The following is a 21,536-nucleotide window of genomic DNA, read 5'->3' as shown; positions in this document are numbered from 1 at the left end:
AGGAAATAGGAGGGTGTAGGCAGAGGCCTACTGTATTTTGAATGAGGTGACAGCAGGAGAGACTGCCATCCACACAGCAGGGGATCAGCTGACATTACTGAACCCCACTGAGACACGGGAGCAAGTATCTCTTTCCGTGTGGACAGCACTTCCGAACTACAACTGGCTGTGTTGAAGCCCAGGAAATAGGAGGGTGTAGGCAGAGGCCTACTGTATTTTGAATGAGGTGACAGCAGGAGAGACTGCCATCCACACAGCAGGGGATCAGCTGACGTTACTGAACCCCACTGAGACACGGGAGCAAGTATCTCTTTCCGTGTGGACGGCACTTCCGAACTACAACTGGCTGTGTTGAAGCCCAGGAAATAGGAGGGTATAGGCAGAGGCCTACTGTATTTTGAATGAGGTGACAGCAGAAGAGACTGCCATCCACACAGCAGGGGATCAGCTGACATTACTGAACCCCACTGAGACACGGGAGCAAGTATCTCTTTCCGTGTGGACGGCACTTCCGAACTACAACTGGCTGTGTTGAAGCCCAGGAAATAGGAGGGTGTAGGCAGAGGCCTACTGTCTTTGTAATGCGGAGACAGCAGGAGAGACTGCCATCTCCACAGCAGGGGATCAGCTGGCAATGATGAACCCCACTAACACTTGAACGAATGTGTTTGGCTCTGTGGAGACGACACTTCTGAACACCAACTGACGCTGTTGGAGCCCAGGATTAGGCGAGGAGCAGGCTGTGGCCTACTGGATTTTGGCAGGTGAAGGCAGCAGGAGACTTGCCATCTCCACAGCAGGGGAACAGCTGGCAGTGCTGAACCCCACTAACACTCTAACGAAGGTGTTTGGCTCTGTGGAGACGACACTTCTGAACACCAACTGACGCTGTTGGAGCCCAGGATTAGGCGAGGAGCAGGCTGGGGCCTACTGGATTTTGGCAGGTGAAGGCAGCAGGAGACTTGCCATCTCCACAGCAGGGGAACAGCTGGCAGTGCTGAACCCCACTAACACTCGAACGAATGTGTTTGGCTCTGTGGAGACGACACTTCTGAACACCAACTGACGCTGTTGGAGCCCAGGATTAGGCGAGGAGCAGGCTGGGGCCTACTGGATTTTGGCAGGTGAAGGCAGCAGGAGACTTGCCATCTCCACAGCAGGGGAACAGCTGGCAGTGCTGAACCCCACTAACACTCGAACGAATGTGTTTGGCTCTGTGGAGACGACACTTCTGAACACCAACTGACGCTGTTGGAGCCCAGGATTAGGCGAGGAGCAGGCTGGGGCCTACTGGATTTTGGCAGGTGAAGGCAGCAGGAGACTTGCCATCTCCACAGCAGGGGAACAGCTGGCAGTGCTGAACCCCACTAACACTCTAACGAAGGTGTTTGGCTCTGTGGAGACGACACTTCTGAACACCAACTGACGCTGTTGGAGCCCAGGATTAGGCGAGGAGCAGGCTGGGGCCTACTGGATTTTGGCAGGTGAAGGCAGCAGGAGACTTGCCATCTCCACAGCAGGGGAACAGCTGGCAGTGCTGAACCCCACTAACACTCTAACGAAGGTGTTTGGCTTGTGGAGACGACACTTCTGAACACCAACTGACGCTGTTGGAGCCCAGGATTAGGCGAGGAGCAGGCTGTGGCCTACTGGATTTTGGCAGGTGAAGGCAGCAGGAGACTTGCCATCTCCACAGCAGGGGAACAGCTGGCAGTGCTGAACCCCACTAACACTCTAACGAAGGTGTTTGGCTCTGTGGAGACGACACTTCTGAACACCAACTGACGCTGTTGGAGCCCAGGATTAGGCGAGGAGCAGGCTGGGGCCTACTGGATTTTGGCAGGTGAAGGCAGCAGGAGACTTGCCATCTCCACAGCAGGGGAACAGCTGGCAGTGCTGAACCCCACTAACACTCTAACGAAGGTGTTTGGCTCTGTGGAGACGACACTTCTGAACACCAACTGACGCTGTTGGAGCCCAGGATTAGGCGAGGAGCAGGCTGGGGCCTACTGGATTTTGGCAGGTGAAGGCAGCAGGAGACTTGCCATCTCCACAGCAGGGGAACAGCTGGCAGTGCTGAACCCCACTAACACTCTAACGAATGTGTTTGGCTCTGTGGAGACGACACTTCTGAACACCAACTGACGCTGTTGGAGCCCAGGATTAGGCGAGGAGCAGGCTGTGGCCTACTGGATTTTGGCAGGTGAAGGCAGCAGGAGACTTGCCATCTCCACAGCAGGGGAACAGCTGGCAGTGCTGAACCCCACTAACACTCTAACGAATGTGTTTGGCTCTGTGGAGACGACACTTCTGAACACCAACTGACGCTGTTGGAGCCCAGGATTACGCATGCCGCATGCAGAGGCCAATGGGCAGCGGTTTTTATGGAGGTTGTGGACTACTACTGATTCTAACCATGCTCCACTTAGGCCTCTGGCTCCACTGTCTCTACTATTTACCCTGGCCTCCAACCCCGCCAGCTACATCTCTGAAGTGGCGTCAGCACAATCTACACTTGTTCCTGTGTTACTGGTGCTCAGTCCCGTCAGTTGATCCCCTGATGTTTGTCCGGCAAGTTCGCCAGCTCTGTCCTCATTCCCACTACTGGTTATGGGAATGTGGACAGAGCAGGAGACCTTGCCGGACACACATCAGGGGATAAACTGATGGGACTGAGCCACAGGAACACAGGAACAAGTGTAGATTGTGCTGACGCCACTTCAGAGATGTAGATGGCGGGGTTGGAGGTCAGGGGAAATAGTAGAGACAGTGGAGCCAGAGACCTAAGTTGGGCACGGTTAAAAATCAGTAGTGGTTTGAATGTTGATGGAGCTGGTGACTTTGCCGTCCACACAGCAGGGGATCAGCTGGCATTACTGAACCCCACTAACACAGGAGCTAGTGTGTTTCTCTGTGCAGACGACACATCTGAGCGACAACTGGCTGTGTTGAAGCAAAGGGATTATAGTTCAGGTGGTAGAAAAATGAACACACCAGCAGACCTGGATACAGTTGCCAACCACTAATTTAGTCTGTAAGAGGAATGGCAAAGTCTTTGGAGATCCAGGCCTTGTTCATTTTCAGAAAAGTCAGCCGGTCAACATTATCGGAAGATAGTCGCGTGCGACGGTCTGTTAGTACACCACCTGCGGCACTAAAGACACGTTCCGATAATACACTGGCAGCAGGGCAAGCCAGCACCTCCAATGCATACTGGCTAAGCTCTGGCCATGTATCCAGCTTAGAGACCCAAAACTTCAAGGGGGAAGAGCCATCTGGGAGTACAGCGACAGGGCAAGACATGTAGTCTGACACCATCTGACGGAAGCGTTGCCTCCTGCCTCGAGGCGTCGCTGATGGTGTAGACAATTGTGGTGGACACACAAAACTTTGCCACATTTGGGCCATAGTGGTCTTGCCTTGTGCTGCGGCGCTGCCTCTGCTCCCTCTTTGTGCAGAGTTTCCTCCACTGCCTCGACGCACAGAGCTGCTTTGTAAAGCACTAGCAACAATGCTGTCGGGTGGAATGGAAAACATTATGGACTGCACCAGTGACTCTTCGTACTCCCGCATTTTACGCTCCCGGTTCAACGTTGGTATGAGCCTTTGTACGCTGTCCCGGTAGCGAGGATCTAGGAGGGTGTACACCCAATAATCAGCCGAGACGAGAATGTGGGCGATGCGGCGGTCGTTTCTCAGGCACTGCAGCATGAAATCAACCATGTGCTGCAGACTCCCAACTGCCAAAGAACCGCTGTCCCCTGTTTGAGGCGTGACCTCGGCCTGCTCTGCATCACCCCACCCTCGCTGTACATACTGAGTAGAGGTTTGTGTACCTCCCTCCTCTGGAGAGATGTCTTCCTCCTCCATCGACTCCTCCTCATCCTCCTCACAAAGTGTCCCCTGCCTAGGCCTTTGTGAGGAAACACGTAGCGCAGACTGTCCAGAAGCAGATGGCATTTGGGACTCCTCATCCTCCACCTCTTCTGAAACCTCATCCCTTAGTGCTTGCAGTGTTTGTTGAAGCAGGCAGATAAGGGGGACAGTCATGCTGACTAGTGCATCATCTGCACTCGCCATCCGCGTGGATTCATCGAAGGCACGCAAAACGAGGCAGATGTCCTTCATAGAGGCCCACTCAATGGTGCTGAAGTGTGAACGGCGCACAGTGCGACTTGTTTGCGCCTGATGCAGCTGGTACTCCATGACTGCTGCCTGCTGCTCACACAACCGCTCCAACATATGTAACGTTGAATTCCACCGGGTGGGCAGGTCACATATGATGCGATGTTCCGGAAGGCCAAATCGTCGCTGCAGAGCAGCGAGGCGCGATCTTGCCGTGCTGGAACGTCGCAAGTGAGCGCACTCTATGCGGACCTTGTGCAACAGTGCAGCAAGATCCGGATAGTCCCTCAGAAAGCTCTGCACGACCAAGTTAAGAACATGTGCCAGACATGGGATGTGTGTGAGGTTGCCTAGGCCAAGAGCTGCCACCAGATTTCGGCCATTGTCACACACTACCAAGCCCGGCTGGAGATTCGCTGGCCCAAACCACACATCGCTCTCCAGCTTGATAGCATTCCAGAGCTCCTGCGCTGTGTGGCTTCGATTCCCCAAAGAAATTAATTTGAGTACAGCCTGTTGACGTTTGGCCACGGCTGTGCTCATATCGGTCGTAACAGGCTCCTGCTCTGCTGTTTCTGAGGAACTTGAGTAGGAGGAGGAGTCTATGTGTACAGACTGGAGTCCTGCAATCCGTGGCGTTGGAAGAACACGTACAGCGCCACTCTCCAGATCCGTACCCGGCTCCACAACATTGACCCAGTGGGCAGTGAGGGAAAGGTATCGTCCCTGTCCATGGTTACTGGTCCACGCATCGGTGGTCAGGTGGACCTTGCTACTAACGGCGTTTAGTAGCGCATGTTTTATTTTGCCCTCAACATGTTTCTGCAGGGCAGGGACGGCTCGCCTGCTGAAATAAAAGCGGCTGGGCACGTTGTATTGGGGGACTGCCAATGCCATTAAGTCCCGGAAGGTGTCAGTGTCCACCAGCCTGAATGACAGCATTTCAACTGCCAGAAGTTTGGCAATGCCAGCATTCAGAGACTGTGCTCGGGGATGGTTTGCCGAGTAAGGGCGCCTTTTATCCCATGCCTGTGCTACCGATGGCTGTGATGGATGGGAACGTGCTGTTATGGGTGGAATCTGACAGGGTCTCCGGACAACAGTGGCAGAGGTTCTTCCTTGGCGATCCTGTGAGGAAGCCGAACCAGCAGTGTGTGAGCTGGAGGAAGAGGGCCCAACACGAACTGAAGAGGTGGTAGGTGGTGCTGTACATTGGCCTACGTCTTCAGGGTGTCTCTGCAACTCCAACTCGTGCTTGGTGCGCACATGTTTCCACATATTTGTGGTATTGAGGTTGCTGACATTTCTCCCTCTTTTGACTCTCTGATGACACAGCTTGCATTTGACAAAGCAAATGTCATCTGCAACTGTGTCAAAAAAGGACCACGCACTGCAACTCTTGTGAGCGCCCGGTTTGCCTTTGGAAGGAGGAATGCTCCTAACGGGTGCCGAAGTGGAGGGTACAGGCAACCAAGTCTTCCCCCTCCCTCTGCCTCCTGTTTTGGCCGGTAGGGGAATCTCTTCCTCCGAGCTGCTCCCACCACCTTCCTGTTGCTCACGCCATGATGGGTCAAGGACCTCATCATCTTCCCTCCCCTCTTCAAACAGCTGCTTCTCCGGGGTTGTCTCGCCAGCACCGTACGCACCAGAAAGTGGCAACTGAGTCTCGTCATCATCTGATGCGTACTGAGGTGTGCTGACCATAGGCACTGGCCCACTCGCCTCTTCAGATTCAGAGGGACAAAGAAGTTGCGCATCACTGCATACTCCCTCTTCTTCACATTCAGGAATGCTGCTTGGCTGGCCCCCTCTTTCCAAGCCAACAGATTCCGAGAACAGAAGTAGAGACTGTGATGGCTCCTGTCCATGTCTCTCTGACTGCCTGGGCACTTTGGCAGGTGGTGAAGAGACAGATGGTTGCTCTTCGGTGCTCTGACCCTGAGAGGATGCGGAAGTAATTGAAGTCGATGCGTTAGCTGCCATCCATCCGACAACGGCTTCAATTTGTTCCTCCCGCAGCAGTGGGGTACGTTGAGGTCCTACAAAGCTGCGCATAAAGGACTGTTGCCTGCTAAAACTGGGGGATGCTGATCCACTGGTGCCCGCAGCAGGCCCAGAATCCCCACGTCCTCTACCTGTAGAATCCCCACGTCCTCTCCCTGCAGAATCCCCACGTCCTCTCCCTGCTGAAACTCCACGCCCACGCCCACGCCCACGCGCCTTACTCCCTGCCTTCTTCATCTTGCAAGACTGCTTAAGATAGGCAAAAAAGTACAAAGGGGGGCCTTAGTGTGCTTATTCCTGAACAGCTGGTTACAGGTACAAGAAACACTAATTTTATGAAGTGTGTGTGTGTGTGGACTAGACTTTAATAGGAGCTGATGTGGCCTACACAAGTTCAAAATGTAGTGTTTGGTGAACTTTTTTTGTGGTTTCTTTGTTGGAAACAAACTCAAAGTATGTGAACAAAGAATTGAAACTGATAGTATCACCAACTTTTTGGAGCTATTACAATGCAGGCAGGTAACCTACAATGCAAAAGATGAGGCTCCAAAAAAATTGGGTAATACTAATCTGGCTGCGCCGGCAGGGCACAAGCCAGAAAAAAAGGCTCCTCTATCTACTCCTATATAGTGTTTGCAACCAACCAATGTTGATGGATACGGATGGATGCACACTAATAGGAGAAGAAAAAATGAGCTGCACTCAAAGACAAATATGTGTGAGGCAGTGACGCACGTTGAGCGTCCTACAACCAGACGTAGCTGCAGGACACTCTACTCAGCGTGAGCTGCACTCACACACAGTCAGAGGCCTCTCAGACAGCCGTCAACAGTGCAGCTAAGTGGGCACTGGCACTGACAGGCTGCAGAAAGGCTCCGCTGTGTACTCCTTTATAGTGTTTGCAACCACCGTAGATGGAGACGGATGGATGCACACTAATAGAAGAAAAAATGAGCTGCACTCAAATAAAAATATGTGTGAGGCACTGACGCACGCTGAGCCTCCTACAGCCAGACGTAGCTGCAGGACACACTACTCAGCGTGAGCTGCACTCACACACAGTCAGAGACCTCTCAGACAGCCGTGAACAGTGCAGCAAAGTGGACACTAGCACTGAAAGGCTGCAGAAAGGCTCCGCTGTCTACTACTAGTGTTTGCAACCAACGTATATGGATACGGATGGAAGCACACTAGATTGAAATTATGTAAAAAATGCAGCTCAAAAAATAAAAGATGTATGAGGCAGCAGTGATCACACTGGGTGGCCTACAGCCTGACGTGGCTGCAGGACCCACTCCACAGCGTGAGCTGCACTCACACAGCCCTTGCAGACAGCTGTGAACACTGCTGCTAGGGCAAAGAAGGCTACAGTGGTGGTTTATGTAGCCTGGGTAAAGCACTAGATGTTTGGTGGAATCGCTATTTCTAACTGTCCCTCACAGTCTTCTACAGCAGCCTGTCCCTAACTGAATTCACAGCAGAGTGACCAGAAATGGCGGCTGCGGTGGCTTTTATAGTGCATCATGACATCATTTCGGCAGCCAATCACAGCCATGCCAATAGTTAACATGCCTACATGCCTAACAGGATGTGCCCACACTTCGGAGGATTCCCATTGGCTTAATCAAAGCAAGCAGGCTCATAGCATGATGGGAACTTCCTATTCCGATTCCGATTCCGGAATCCGGTATGACAAAAGTATCGGAACTAAGTATCGGAATTCCGATACCGCTAATATCGGCCGATACCCGATACTTGCGGTATCGGAATGCTCAACACTAGCTGTGATTGGTTGCTATCAGCAACAGTTTTCTTTGTAGACAGTTGTGGTAACTGAGGCCTATTATTCTTATCATTTCTATGGTGTTATCGTCTATTAGATACATGGCTCAGCAGATGGTGTCACACAGGATAGGATTAGATACACTGCTCAGCAGTCAGTATCACATAGGATAGGGTTAGATACACGGCTGAGCAGTCAGTAACACACATGATAGGATTAGGTGCACGGCTCAGCAGTCAGTATCACACAGGATAGGGTTAGATACACGGCTCAGCAGTCAGTATCACACAGGATAGGGTTCGATACACGGCTCAGCAGACGGTGTCACACAGGATAGGATTAGATACACTGCTCAGCAGACAGTATCACACAGAATAGGATTAGATACACGGCTGAGCAGTCAGTAACACACATGATAGGATTAGGTACACGGCTCAGCAGTCAGTATCACACAGGATAGGGTTAGATACACGGCTCAGCAGACGGTGTCACACAGGATAGGATTAGATACACTGCTCAGCAGCAGGGCCGGTTTTAGGCAAAGTGGGGCCCTAGGCAAAGTTTAAAATGGGGCCCCAAATGCTAACGTATTGCACATCACAGAAGCATTTCGATTGTAGTTACATGCGCCGAGTTCAGGCTGCTAAATGAGTGTGATCAACAAAATTGTTCAACACTTGTTTCCCGGCCTCTTTCCACCGTCTGAGAAAGAATGATAGGAACAGAACAATCACTAATGGATCACTAAGGGTGTGTGCACACGTTGCGGGTTTTGCTGCGGATCCGCAGTGGATTTGGTCCTGCGGATTCGCAGCAGTTTCCATGCGGTTTACAGTACCATGTAAACCTATGGAAAGCCAAATCCGCCGTGCACATACTGTGGAAAATTCTGCACAGATTTGTTGCGGTTTATTTTCCGCAGCATGTTACTTCTTTTTTTGCGGAACCGCAGCTGCAGTGTACGTTCCGGGACATACAAATCAATCTCTCCCTCTCAACCACACTGCCAAACCGCACTAGAACCTGCATCAAATCCGCTGTACACATGCTAGGAATCCGCAGGAAAAATGCATGTGTTTTACCTTGTGGTTTCTGCCAAGGGATATGGATTCTCTGCAGAAAAAGCTGCAGACTAATCCGCAACGTGTGCACACACCCTAACAGATCACCATACAGTATCATGTTATCAGCAGCACATCTACAGTTTACACCCCATAGTCCTCCATATAATATAATGTGCCCCATAGTCCTCCATATAGTATAATGCAGCCCTTCCATAGAATATATGGCAAACCCCTCATAGGAAATAATGCAGCCCCTTATATAGTATAAAGTAGCCCCTCCATAGAATACAATGTAGCCCTCCTCATAGTATAATGCAGCCCCCCATCGAATATAATAAATATAATACAGCTCCCCCATAGAATATAATGTAGCCCCAAATAGAATATAATACAGCCCACCTCCCCATAGAATATAATGTAGCCCCCCATATTATATAACACAGCCTCCCCCTATAGAATATGATGTAAAATGTACCCCCCATGGTATATAACACAGTCCGATAGTATATAGCCCAGCACCACATGGTATATAGCCCAGCACCACATGGTATACAGCCCACCATGGTATACAGCATAGCATGGTATACAGCCCCCCATGGTATAATACAGCCCACCATGGTATACAGGCTGTATACCATGCTGGGCTGTGTACCATGGTGGGCTGTATAATACAGCCCAGAATGGTATAATACAGCCCAGCATGGTATAAAACAGACCAGCATGGTATAACAGACCAGCATGGTATATAGCCCCCCCAGAATGGTATAATACATTCCATCATGGTCTAATACAGCCCAGCATGGTATATAGCCCCCCGAATGGTATAATACAGCCCATCATGGTATATAGCCCCCCAGCATGGTATAATACAGCCCAGCATGGTATATAGCCCCCCCAGCATGGTATATAGCCCCCCAGAATTTAATAATACAGCCCAGTATGGTACAATACAGCCCAGCATGGTATATAGCCCCCCCAGCATGGTATAATACAGCCCAGCATGGTATATAGCCCCCCCAAAATGGTATAACACAGCCCAGCACAGTATTATACAGCTCAGCATTGTATATAGCCCCCCCAGCATGGTATGATACAGCCGAGCATGGTATAATACAGCCCAACATGGTATATAGTCCCCCCAGAATGGTGTAATACAGCCCAGCATGGTATATAGCCCCCCCAGCATGGTATATAGCCCCCCTAGAATGGTGTAATACAGCCCAGCATGGTATATAGCCCCCCAGCATGGTATAATACAGGCCCCCCCCAAAATGGTATGATACAGCCGAGCATGGTATATAGCCCCCCAGCATGGTATAATACAGCCCAGCATGGTATATGCCCCCCCCCCAGAATGGTATAATAAAGCCCAGCATGGTATGTAGCCCCCCCAGCATGGTATAATACAGCCCAGCATGGTATATAGCCCCCCCCCAGCATGACCCCACAGTCCAGTACTCACACTGATTTAAAAAAAAAAAAAAAAAACACTCCTTACCTTCTCCTTGTGCCCGCACTGCTGGCTGCTCCTGTCTCCTCCTGCTCTGTCTGGCACACAGTGAGAGCGCGTTGACGTCATCATGCTCCCGCTGTGTCAGAGGCAGAGCGGGGAATGATGGGAGAGGGAGCGTCAGCTGACGCTCTCTCCTGCATCACTGCCTCCTTCAATGTGGCGGTGGCGGGAGTCGGCGCTGGGGGCAGGCGGGCCCCCCTGCCTGACAGGGGCCCCCAGCCAGCGGCACATCACACAGCCGCTATGGTTGTTGCTGTCAGCAACAGTTTTCTTTGTAGACAGTTGTGGTTACTGAGGCCTATCATTTCTATGGTGTTGTTGTCCTTCTGTAAAGCTGGAAATAACACAATTTATTACCTTGCCAACACAGACCACCCTCTGACACAGACTGCAGGGGGAGCCCAGTATCACGCAGGATATGATTAGATTCACGGCTCAGCAGTCAGTATCACACAGGATAGGATTAGATACGCAGCTCAGCACACAGTATCACACAGAATAGTATTAGATACACGGCTCAGCAGACAGTATCACACAGAATAGGATTAGATACACGGCTCAGCAGTCAGTATCACACAGGATAGGATTAGATGCACGGTTTTTATGTGCAATATAATCATTATAATTTGTTATAACTAACCACAGTTGGTTACTAGGCCCAGGCAACGCCGGGCTCTTCAGCTAGTTCATAATATAGGAGCAGGGACTGATTCCAGTGACATGCTACTTAATAGGCTCCTTGCTGTAGTTTTAATAATATCACTATTTTAGCTGCTGGTGTTTTCAATGATGAAACCTTGAAACCATGCCCACACCTCTGATTGGCAGCTTTCTGTGTGCACATTGCATAGACAGAAAGTTGTCAATTGAAGGTGTAGGAGTGGGGAAATAGTCAGAGCTTATGAATATCAAGGACTTCATAGAAGAAGTTCATCTTTGAGAAGACTAGCAGAGCTTCAGCAGTTGAAATAGTGTTTTATCAAAACTACGTCGAGAAGCCCAATGGGTGTCCCATCATTAGATTTGGGGAATCTGCCTCTACTTTATGTTGCAGTCAGATGGGGCAGCATAAACGTGATGACGGATTCTTTTCAATAAGAGAAAAAATTTTAACTAAAATATATGTGAGTGCTAAATATCAGGAAAATGGACAGGCCCTAGCTGCTTCTACTGTATTACCTTGCCTGGAATATATTCAGATCAGCACCATGGGCAGCGCCTGCTATATTCTGCTTTCAGGCAACTCTACTGGGCTCTTGCCAGCCATTAACCCTGTCACTCACAGTCTGGTCTCATTCCAGCAATTCAGCTAATTGCCTTTTAATAGTGTATTGTGCAACTCTTTATTACCCTGTCATATCTCTCCCCTGAGAATGCAGAAAGGAAATGGAGGGTGCAAAAAAGGACAAGAAGAACAGGGGAAAGGGGATATTTGGAGAGTATCAGCAATGGTAATACTCTTATGGAGCAAGAGTTGGATAGGAATTTAAAGAACCTGCTCAAAAGTAAGAGAAAAAAGAACAACAAGGAGCAATAGAAGGAACCCTGGTTTCCATGTATCTGGAATAACTGTGTTAGTTTTTGGGGCCTGAACAGTTGGCTACTGATGTAAAAATTGCATTAGTTGTCACCAGGCTTTTTACCAGTTTATTTTGCTAGACGGGGCCTTTAGCCACGTTCCTACTATAAAATTAGACAACTCACAAACTTTATTTCCAAGTGAGCCCTGAAACGTACCCACATCCGGATTGCACTCACCGCAGGAGAGCGTTACCTATGTTGGCACATCATCAGTGATGTATGTCTAGGCATCGCTGTGACATAAAATACGATTGGTTTACCTATTAAAATGAGCTAATTAGCCAGACTCCTTCACACACAGCGCTGATTACTTGCCAACGTAGGAAACACTGTCTTGTGCCATTCACAGGCAGAAAGTAAAAATAGTGGGCTTGTGGCTGTTACTGGGAAATAGGGGCACTTTTGGAAATAAAAGTATAATGCTGCATTTGTAAGGTGTATCCATTTATAGTAGGAACAGAAGTAAACATATGCTGTATGTAGTGTTACTTAAGTGAATCTTCCCTTTATAAGAACAGATAACCAGTAGGTCCTCACTGAGTTACTATTACGTCTCAAAACCTTTAATTAATATGCTTACTTATATAGCTTATATTACAGACACCATCATCAATGTCCCCATTGGGGCTCACAATCTAAGTTCCCTATCAGTATGTCTTTGGAAGGAAAACTGAGTACCCAGTGGAAACCCATATAACACATGAGGACATACAGACTCTTTTAATGTTGTACTTGGTGGGATTTAAACCCAGGGCCCCAGAGCTTGAAAGCAACAGTATTAACCACTGAGCCACTGTGCTGCCCATGGTTTTTCTCCACTCCATCTTCATGAGCCTTGCTCCTCTACAGCAGCTGCATGGTTTGCTTTTATAGTATGATCCCCCCCATATTGTAAATGATGAATATTTGTCTATGTCTTATACTGGACAATGAGTATTATTGTCATAGTCATCACTAGGTGCAAATATGCCTTGGGTCTAGCTGGAAGGACACAAAGCCTGGCTCCTGGCGAGCTATTCATGCACCTTGCAGCTGACTGGACTCATGTTACCAACTAGACAATTACCTGCCTCATGCCATACAGAGGTGCCCTATAGAGATGTCACCGCCTCCTACATACAGACAGAAACATACATCACTCATGTTCTGTAATATTATTACTGTGGCTATATTATAACAATCCAAGTAAAGATAATGGGAGTATGCATACAGATTATAATCTGTCATATACTGGTAGAAATGCTTTCCAGCCATAATGAGAATAGTTATGTCCAGAAGATTAATTGTCACTGATGAGAACAGTAAATGATATTGTTCTATAATGCAGAAGAATTCAATATAGAGAGAGACTGCAGATAAGAGTGATTGATCATATTGTTTGGTGATATGAAGTAAGTGCAGTTTAGCAGGGATGAGGGAGGAGGTGGATGGGGAGAGGAGGCGCTGCTTCTCCTCTGGAGCTGCACCTGCCCTGTGTGTGAATGGGGGGTATATAAGGGGCACAGAGACACTGGGCTGTGGATGGTGAGATGATGGAGGCTCAGAAGCAGTGCTCCCCGCAGGCTGGAAGTGCTGCTCTGGAGCTTGTCACTGCTGCACAGATGGACATGACACCAACTAGGTAAAAGGAGTCTACCAGTTCTTCACTCTCTCTGATAGGAACTGCAAGGCTTCCGACCACCCAACACCTGCTCCATGCTCTCCCCTGCACTAGCTAGCGTCTGTTTTCCATTTCTAAGTGTCTTTTCTATTCCTACTCACTGACTGAATCCTCCAGATTCTTGCTTTTGTGTCGATCTGGATCTGTTGTGTGAGCTCTCTGCTCTGCTGTTTCGTTTCTCCATTACTATTTCCCTCTTTTGTTTCTTTACAATCTATTCACACCATGTTCTAACCTGTCTCTCTTCCAATCCTCCTTGTCATCTCCTCTATCTTTATTTTATTATATCTGCCCTTTTTTCCTTACTTGTTTCTTTCTGCTCACCTCTGTCTCTTCTATTCATGCTCCCTCTCTACCTTCCTTCTCTACTTTTCTGCCTTTCTTCTTTCTTTTCATTTCTTCCTCTTCTCTTGCTCTTTTCAGTCTCTTTTACTACCCTTTATACTGTCATGTCTTTGTCTTTTCATTATGATTTGCTATATTTTTATCTCCTCTTTTCCATTTCTTTCTTCACTTATTCCAGTTACTTTCTTGCTTTGTTTTGCTCTTCTGTCACTTTTTTATATCTCTACATAATTTTCTACTTTTCTTTCTTTACTTTTTTCTTTCGCTCTCTCTTTCATTCCTTCATTCTTTCTTTCCACTTTACATCTTTTCTTCCTTATCTCTCGGTCCTCTCCCCTCTGCTACTTCTTATTTCATGCTCTCTTACACCCTAAACCTCTCTTACTCCTGTTGTACTACATTTTCTTTTCTATTTTTTCACTTTAGTCTTCTTACCTTTTTACTCTTCCATCTTACTTCTCACATATATTTCTCTCTTTTCTTCATCTTTTATCTGCATCTCTTTGTCATTCTCTTTTTCTTTCTCTTCTTGTTTCAGAATTTCATCTTTCCTCTTTCTCTACTTCTTTCCATTGTTTCTCTCTATTTCTTCTTTCACACTCTGTCTTTAGTTCTCTCTTTCATCTACCCCACACTCTTTCCCTATGCCACTTCTCTCTTTATTCTCACATTGTCTCCCTCTTTCCCAGCAATGATGTTTCTTTCTTTGGAGTAAGCTTTAGTGCTCACTCTTTCAGTAGACACTCGCCACACTTTCTTGGTACAGCTATGGGCAACATCTCTTACTCAAGCCAGCCTGTCCTGTGCGAAGTCACATACCTGCAGTCACTGAGAGCTGGCTGCTACTAGGGGTCTGAACACTGCCCCTTACTACCAAAAATCTCATTCATCTGCCTCTCCTGCAAAACTGAATAAAATCCTTCCTAACATTATCCAGAAAATTCACTTCATAATAGTTAATAAATCAGAAACGTACATCATAACTAGACAATAGATAACTATATATAGATGGCTGCTCTGATATACAGATTGATCAGATTAATATTGACAGTCTTCTGAGGTCATACATTTAGATATAAATATATATATTATATATACATATATATCTATGATGATATATATATAGTACAAATGCGCAAAAATATGCATTTAAATATCTCATTTACATATTAAACATATGAGAAATATATATATGTGTATATATATATACATACATGGTGTGTATATTTATTTACAGGCACCTGTAACATCCATGTGGATGTGTAAACTCTTAGTGCATGTGTTAATATATATATATATATATGTTTGTTTGTATATATATATATATATATATATATATATATATATATATATATAAATATTTCTCATTCTGTTCCTCGTGTTTTACTGCTATGTACACAGTGCTAAAAAGCTCCCCTGGGTGCCATAGACAATAATATTGTTGCCCTCTCAGTTTAGCACTGAGCTCTCCTCTGTGTATTGTCTCTTATAACAGATTCACAATACAGGGCACATGGAGGAAATGTCACTGCTATTTACACAGAATTCTCTCCTGTGCTCTGACTCTGCATTAGTCTTTTTCATTTTCATTTTTTTTACTTAGTATTTTTCTTTTACATGCATGCTAAAATTTATTCATTTCTTTCAAGTCATCTGATATTGCTTTTGTGTGATTAGTACATTTATTTGTATTTATTTCGTTCTTTTACTTATTTTATAAAATGTCTTGAATTGTCAGTTCACCATGGAAGCAAAGAATCCTTGAAATTTAGCAATCATTTACAATACATCTCCTGTAGGATAATCTGGAATTCCCTTCCCAGAGAAAAAAAAAATAACGTGATATTAGCAGACAAATGTTGACCTATTTGTGCAGTGAGATGTAAGCATTTGATTTCTAAAGGAGGAACCCAGCGTGTCATATCCAGTTATACACGCCACAATATACTGTATATCCCCAAATATTCCTCAGTACTGCTGCCCCCCAGATACCCCACGGCCCTTATGTCCCCCACATTCTTCATAAAAGCCATAACGTGGGCACATGTGTTGGATTCGATGCCAAGAAGAGGAAGAATGGAACAGTTCTGCAACGAATATTTCTTACCATGTACAGCCATGTTTTTATCCAATTCTTCAGGTTTCTTTAGAGCAAATGGGATTTTTCTAAAGATAAATCTAAATATAATAATCATAATTGGAGTGGGGAATAATAAAAAATAAGATGGTAAGCAAACATAGCAGTGTATGCGTGTGTATACTTATTTTATATATATGTGTGTGTGTGTGTGTATATAGTGTATGTGTGTATAATGTATGTATACAAATTGAGTGTGTGTATATACATATATAAGTATATATATATTCACACACACACATATATATATATATATACTGCTCAAAAAAATAAAGGGAACACTATTCCATTTGCAACAAGCTGTTTGTGTTCCTTTGATTTTTTGTGAGCAGTATATATATATATATATATATAATATATATATATATATATAGTGAAATAATGGTGTGTATATAAAAAATGTGCAATTGTGTGTATATATAAATTGTGTTTATTTACATATGTGTATATATAATATATATTCACACACATACATATATATGCGTGTATACATATATATGCATATATAATATATACGTTTGTATAGTTATACTGTATATGCACATAACTGGACCGACAAATAATGGGTATAAATATATATACACACTACACATGTCCATCTCCTTTCATTACATCTCCTTGCTTCCAGATTATGCCCTTAGGTGCAGGCTCTCCGCAGCATTGCCAGCTTCCCTTAGTAATTAAGCCTTAGAAGACAATTACAAGTGATTTTCCAGTGAATGGAAACAAATAGTTCTCTGCTCCTTAGATCCAGAGATCAGGTTCCTCAGCTCCTCCATTTGGTTGGAGATACATACACATTATCATAATGACTTTCGGATGAGACCTTGATATAGAGGAATGTCACCTCAGCAGAGATACGCAGTGGGTGGTGCAAATCTGGGTGAAGAATGGCGTATCATACCTTGCTGTAGGTGGTAGAAGTTGGAGGTCATTGGGGGCTTCAGGTGTTAAGGATGAGTAATGGTTTATTTAGGAGAGATGGTTTAGATCACTGGTCAATCACGGTGAAAAAAAGGTAATTTCTGGTGGTAAGATGATGGTGCTTTTTTGCAGCACTGGAAAATCCCACTGGGGTTCATGAACTGATACTTAAGGAAAAAATCTATGATAAAGGTTGGATGATGTGGGTTTAAAAAAAAAGGATCCTGGGCACTACTGGGAGCTATAGTGAAACAATGGCTGAGCTTTGGTGAACGCTTTAACTACTGCATGGGGTGACAGAATGGGAGGCTTAAAGTGTTGGAAGGAAGGGATTGTGCAATGCAATTGGTGACAAAAGGGGTGGGGGTGAACATTTAGGCCCTCCCCCAGAAATGCAGCAGTCATGCAGACACCCTCATTCCCTTAACCCTCCCCACATCAAAATTTTTTTCCCAATCTCCACTGGCTAGATGAATGTTCTAGCTGGAGCTATTCCTTGACCGAGCTTAGCACAATACTAACATATTGCATTTCCCCCTCCCTGTCTAAATCACCCACCCACCACAGGATTTGCATTGGGCTCCTATTCTGCTGAGGGAAGTACACACAGAAGAAGTGTCCACCAAGTTTCTGTTATTATCAGCAGCACCCTTTACTTCCAACTCCAATAGACAAAGACAAAAGGTAAAAGATGTTCATCATGGAGATACCTAGGAGGTTCTAATTACCTTTGCAGAAGGTGTCATGCTGAGGGGGGTTCGAGGGTGGAGAAGAGCCAGCCTGAACAAGTGGAGGTAACAGTCTACATCAAGGCGATCACTGCAGACCAAGAAGGAGGACATTCCTGATTTTGTCGGGTTTTGACAAGCCAACATGGCTACCATGATAAGGAACAAACTGTCCAATGTGGCCACCTCGGTGTCCAACAAGTCACAGGCCAAGGTTAGTGGAATGTTTGCCAGAATGGGCTTCCAAGCAGCCACCGATGATGAAGCACTTGGATTTGCTCATTGCGATGACCTGGACTATGAACATCGACAAGGTCTTCAGATGGACATCCTAAAGACTGAAGTGTCCCCAGGAGATGCCCCTGCAGAAGGAGATTTTCATTACCAAAGAGATGGCACAGGTCCCCCTTCTTCTGCATCAAAAGATGAAGGACTATGTTCTGAATTGTCAACGGGTGAAAAGCCTAAAATCACAGCATGGGAAGCTGGCTGGAATGTCACCAACGCTATCCAGGTAAGATAGGACATTTCATGGTCTCTACTCTAGTTTTTGGTGGTGATCATCTCTCACATCATTTTATTCATATCTTATAAATATGATATTGGTGGTCTTCATGGAAGGTTTGTAGATACTCCACCTGTTGAGGTCATTTTTCCAAGGTCAAAAATTCCTATCTCCTGAAGGACCAGTCTTTGTGATAGGGCCAGATAGCCCCTCCCTGTAAAATAATGTACTCCATGCACCACCAAAGGTTAAAGCTTGCATACAAGGATGACATTCCCCCAGGAGAGATCATCCCAATTAAATATGGGTCAGATGCCCTCAATAGAGATTCTGTTTGTAAAACAATTAATTTACTTCTCTTACCTGCATTAGATCCCTGCCAGTAATACAAAATAACAACACATAGGGGCAAGGACCCCCAAACCTGAAGACAGTGAACATGATCTATCTGTTAGATAAATAGATGATATAGAGTAGGTGAATAAGAAATTAGATGATAGACAGATAGATGGACAAGTTTTCGTTTCCAACTATTTCAGCATAAAGGCTAACTATACAAAAATGACCTGTAGTTATATAACACAATAGAAATATCAAATTGAAAGGTAAATATAGTGTTAATACCGACGATGGACCCTTGTTTTTGGTGTCATCTTTGTCTGTCTGACACCAAGGATCGTGTAATTTCTGTGCAAACGAAATTTTACACAAATAGTATCTGCGTGTATAGAAGAAAGGATTTAGCAGCTTTATGTAAATGTGCCGAGGTCTTGGGAAAAAATGAGAAAATAGACATTTACAACCAGACAGATCTGTAGAAAAAACGAAATTTCCTTTACACATTATATATATATATATATATACACAGTACATTATGTATTTATATATAGACATACATATAAATATGTATTTATATATATTTCTTTGTCTATCTATGGATCTCTCTCAATATCTCTCTCTATATATATTTCTTTAGTTCTTTAGTATATATATATATATATATATATATATATATATATATATATTAGAGCTTAAATGCTTACAGCAATTCCATTTTAACCACATTTACATATTTTAACTATATCAGATCATCTAAACTTATCTGTTTTTGCTTTTTTTTGTTTAGTTTTGTGTCATTGCTTCTTTTATTAGTAATTTCTCACAGGTAGATTGGAAAGATATTACATTTATGCAGGTTTTATGCAAGATCCCTATATATAACATACAGTATATAACAATATATAACATATATAACAAAAATGACATCTGATTTGAGGCTGCATATTCCTGGCCATGCTGTTCTTAGACTGGTCTGAATTGCACCTGTCATTGCCTGTTTAGAGCTACTACCAGAAGTAAAGTGTAAGATTCTGATGAATTATCATCATATGTCATGTATGGATTTGCTCATATAATATCCTCAGCAGAGCCTAAGACAAAATCTGTCAAGATGGCAGCCCAGCTGTGAATAACTCTACACACTGGAATAGGGTGAGCTAGGCACATTTTCATGTGGGTATAAACGCCCCCAAGTGGAATAGAGTAGAATTACAGTCTGATGTGTTTTTTGTTTTTATTTTTATTTTTGCTTTCGATATATAGTCTGTAAATGATTAATGATATGGAAGTTGGCATTTGGTCTTTTGGTTCTCTGTTTGTTCACCTGTCTGCTTCTATCTATCTCTGTCTGTCTGTTTATTGATCTAGCCATCCGTGTGTTTAATCCATCCAACCATCTATCCATAGTATTCATCTTCATGTATACAGTATATATGTATATCTTTTTAATTATTTATATATTGTATTTGTGTAAAATAGAATATAGCTGTTTAGATATTTAGCAATAGAGGACTGTGGAGCCAATGACTACCAGTTCACCATGCTCCTGTGAAGATCTGACATTGACATACCAGGTTCGATATGTCACTGTCATGGTCCAGTCCGGAGTTTATTGTCTGCTGTCCTCTCCCGGGACTGGTCATGCGGGGGGTTAATCTCCTCGGCCTTGTTCTGGAGCTAGCTGTGCTATTTCAGTTCCTCACAGCCAGCTGACAAGTGTTAGTGATAGCTCTAGCTTCCAGTCTAGAGCCTATGACCCTTGTACCTTGGTGATCCTCCTGCCTTTGACTTGTATCCACGTGTATGACCCGGACAGTCATCTCTGACACCGTCTCTTGGTATTCGTCTCTGCTGCTACGTTCTCTGTCTGGCTTTTGATTCCCAGGCTTGTACCCCAACCATGTCTTCCGTCTCACGTTTTTGGACCCATGTTTGGCTTTTTGACCCTCTGCTTGGTATTTTGACTATGTGTATTGCTGCTACTTCTGGTACGTCTGCTCCTGATCGTTTCTGACTCGGTTCGTCTGACCATTCTCTCATTACCTGTGACACCTGTGCGGTTGCTCAGTGTTGCTACGCTTAGTGGGTAAACTCTCTTCCCTCACCAGCTCCCCCTGGTGGAGGTTTCACTACAGTCACGCTCCACAAGAAGAAACATTACCCATTCGATCCCAGTCACATGCCTCTCACCAAGCCAAACTAGATCTCACACTTTGCATTGATGAAGGGCAACACCCCTAAACAACATGTCTGCAAAATTGAGATTTTGGTTTGGTTTTTATCCTAAATCAAGTGGCAAGGCTATGAAAGGGTTTATATTGATTTTTAGGATTGTTACTTCCAATAGGTGGCACTAGAGTTCAAGCCTTCTTCCTCTCTGAAGAGGCAATTTGCACCTGTGAATATCTGACATGTGAACAGAAAGAGGTTGCAATCCCTTTATCCCATATGAAAAGATCAATGCTATTAAAAGTCCCATCATGGTTGAGGGCCCTTTTGAAGATTTTGCCTTTGGGCCAACAAGTTTTAGCCTATTCCGCTGCAGAATACAGATAAATTGATTGTGCAATTTTATGCATCTAATTATTTATAGAGGATCTTGGAGGGGGCTGGCAGAGACAACTCTTTTTTTTTTAGTAATGTAGTAGTAGATCAAGACCCTTTGCATATAAATTGTCAGTGTCATCATTTCATATTTATGTCAGTCAAGGGTATAACTACCAGGGTAGTAAGCATAGTAGCACTTTCATGAAAGGGACAGTAAAGAACTGAAGATCAAACTTTGAGCAATCTATAAAAAAGGAAAAATACATGCTATCGACTGAAGA

General features: G+C 45.1%; 1 protein-coding gene across 2 annotated transcripts in view; it reads left to right on the top strand.

The window, feature by feature from the left end:
* The first annotated feature begins 13,567 nt into the window (after window positions 1–13,567).
* Window positions 13,568–21,536, top strand: part of SLC32A1 (solute carrier family 32 member 1) — a 59,741-nt gene continuing 51,772 nt past the window's right edge. The window contains exons 1-2 of one of the 2 annotated variants that reach the window (XM_073555340.1): window positions 13,568–13,691; window positions 17,704–18,378. In XM_073555340.1, the coding sequence (XP_073411441.1) occupies window positions 18,010–18,378 (369 nt within the window). In that variant the 5' untranslated portion in view covers window positions 13,568–13,691; window positions 17,704–18,009. Of the gene's footprint in view, window positions 13,692–16,139; window positions 16,303–17,703; window positions 18,379–21,536 lie in introns of those variants that run through there. The other variant, XM_073555341.1, reaches the window with a different exon arrangement.

Source organism: Dendrobates tinctorius, unplaced genomic scaffold (genome assembly GCF_039654945.1).
Source record: "Dendrobates tinctorius isolate UK_male_01 unplaced genomic scaffold, ASM3965494v1 ptg000223l, whole genome shotgun sequence".
In the NCBI taxonomy this organism is placed as follows: Eukaryota; Metazoa; Chordata; class Amphibia; order Anura; family Dendrobatidae; genus Dendrobates; species Dendrobates tinctorius.
Note: the sequence above shows the minus strand (reverse complement) of the source record. Positions and strands in the feature narration are given on the sequence as shown.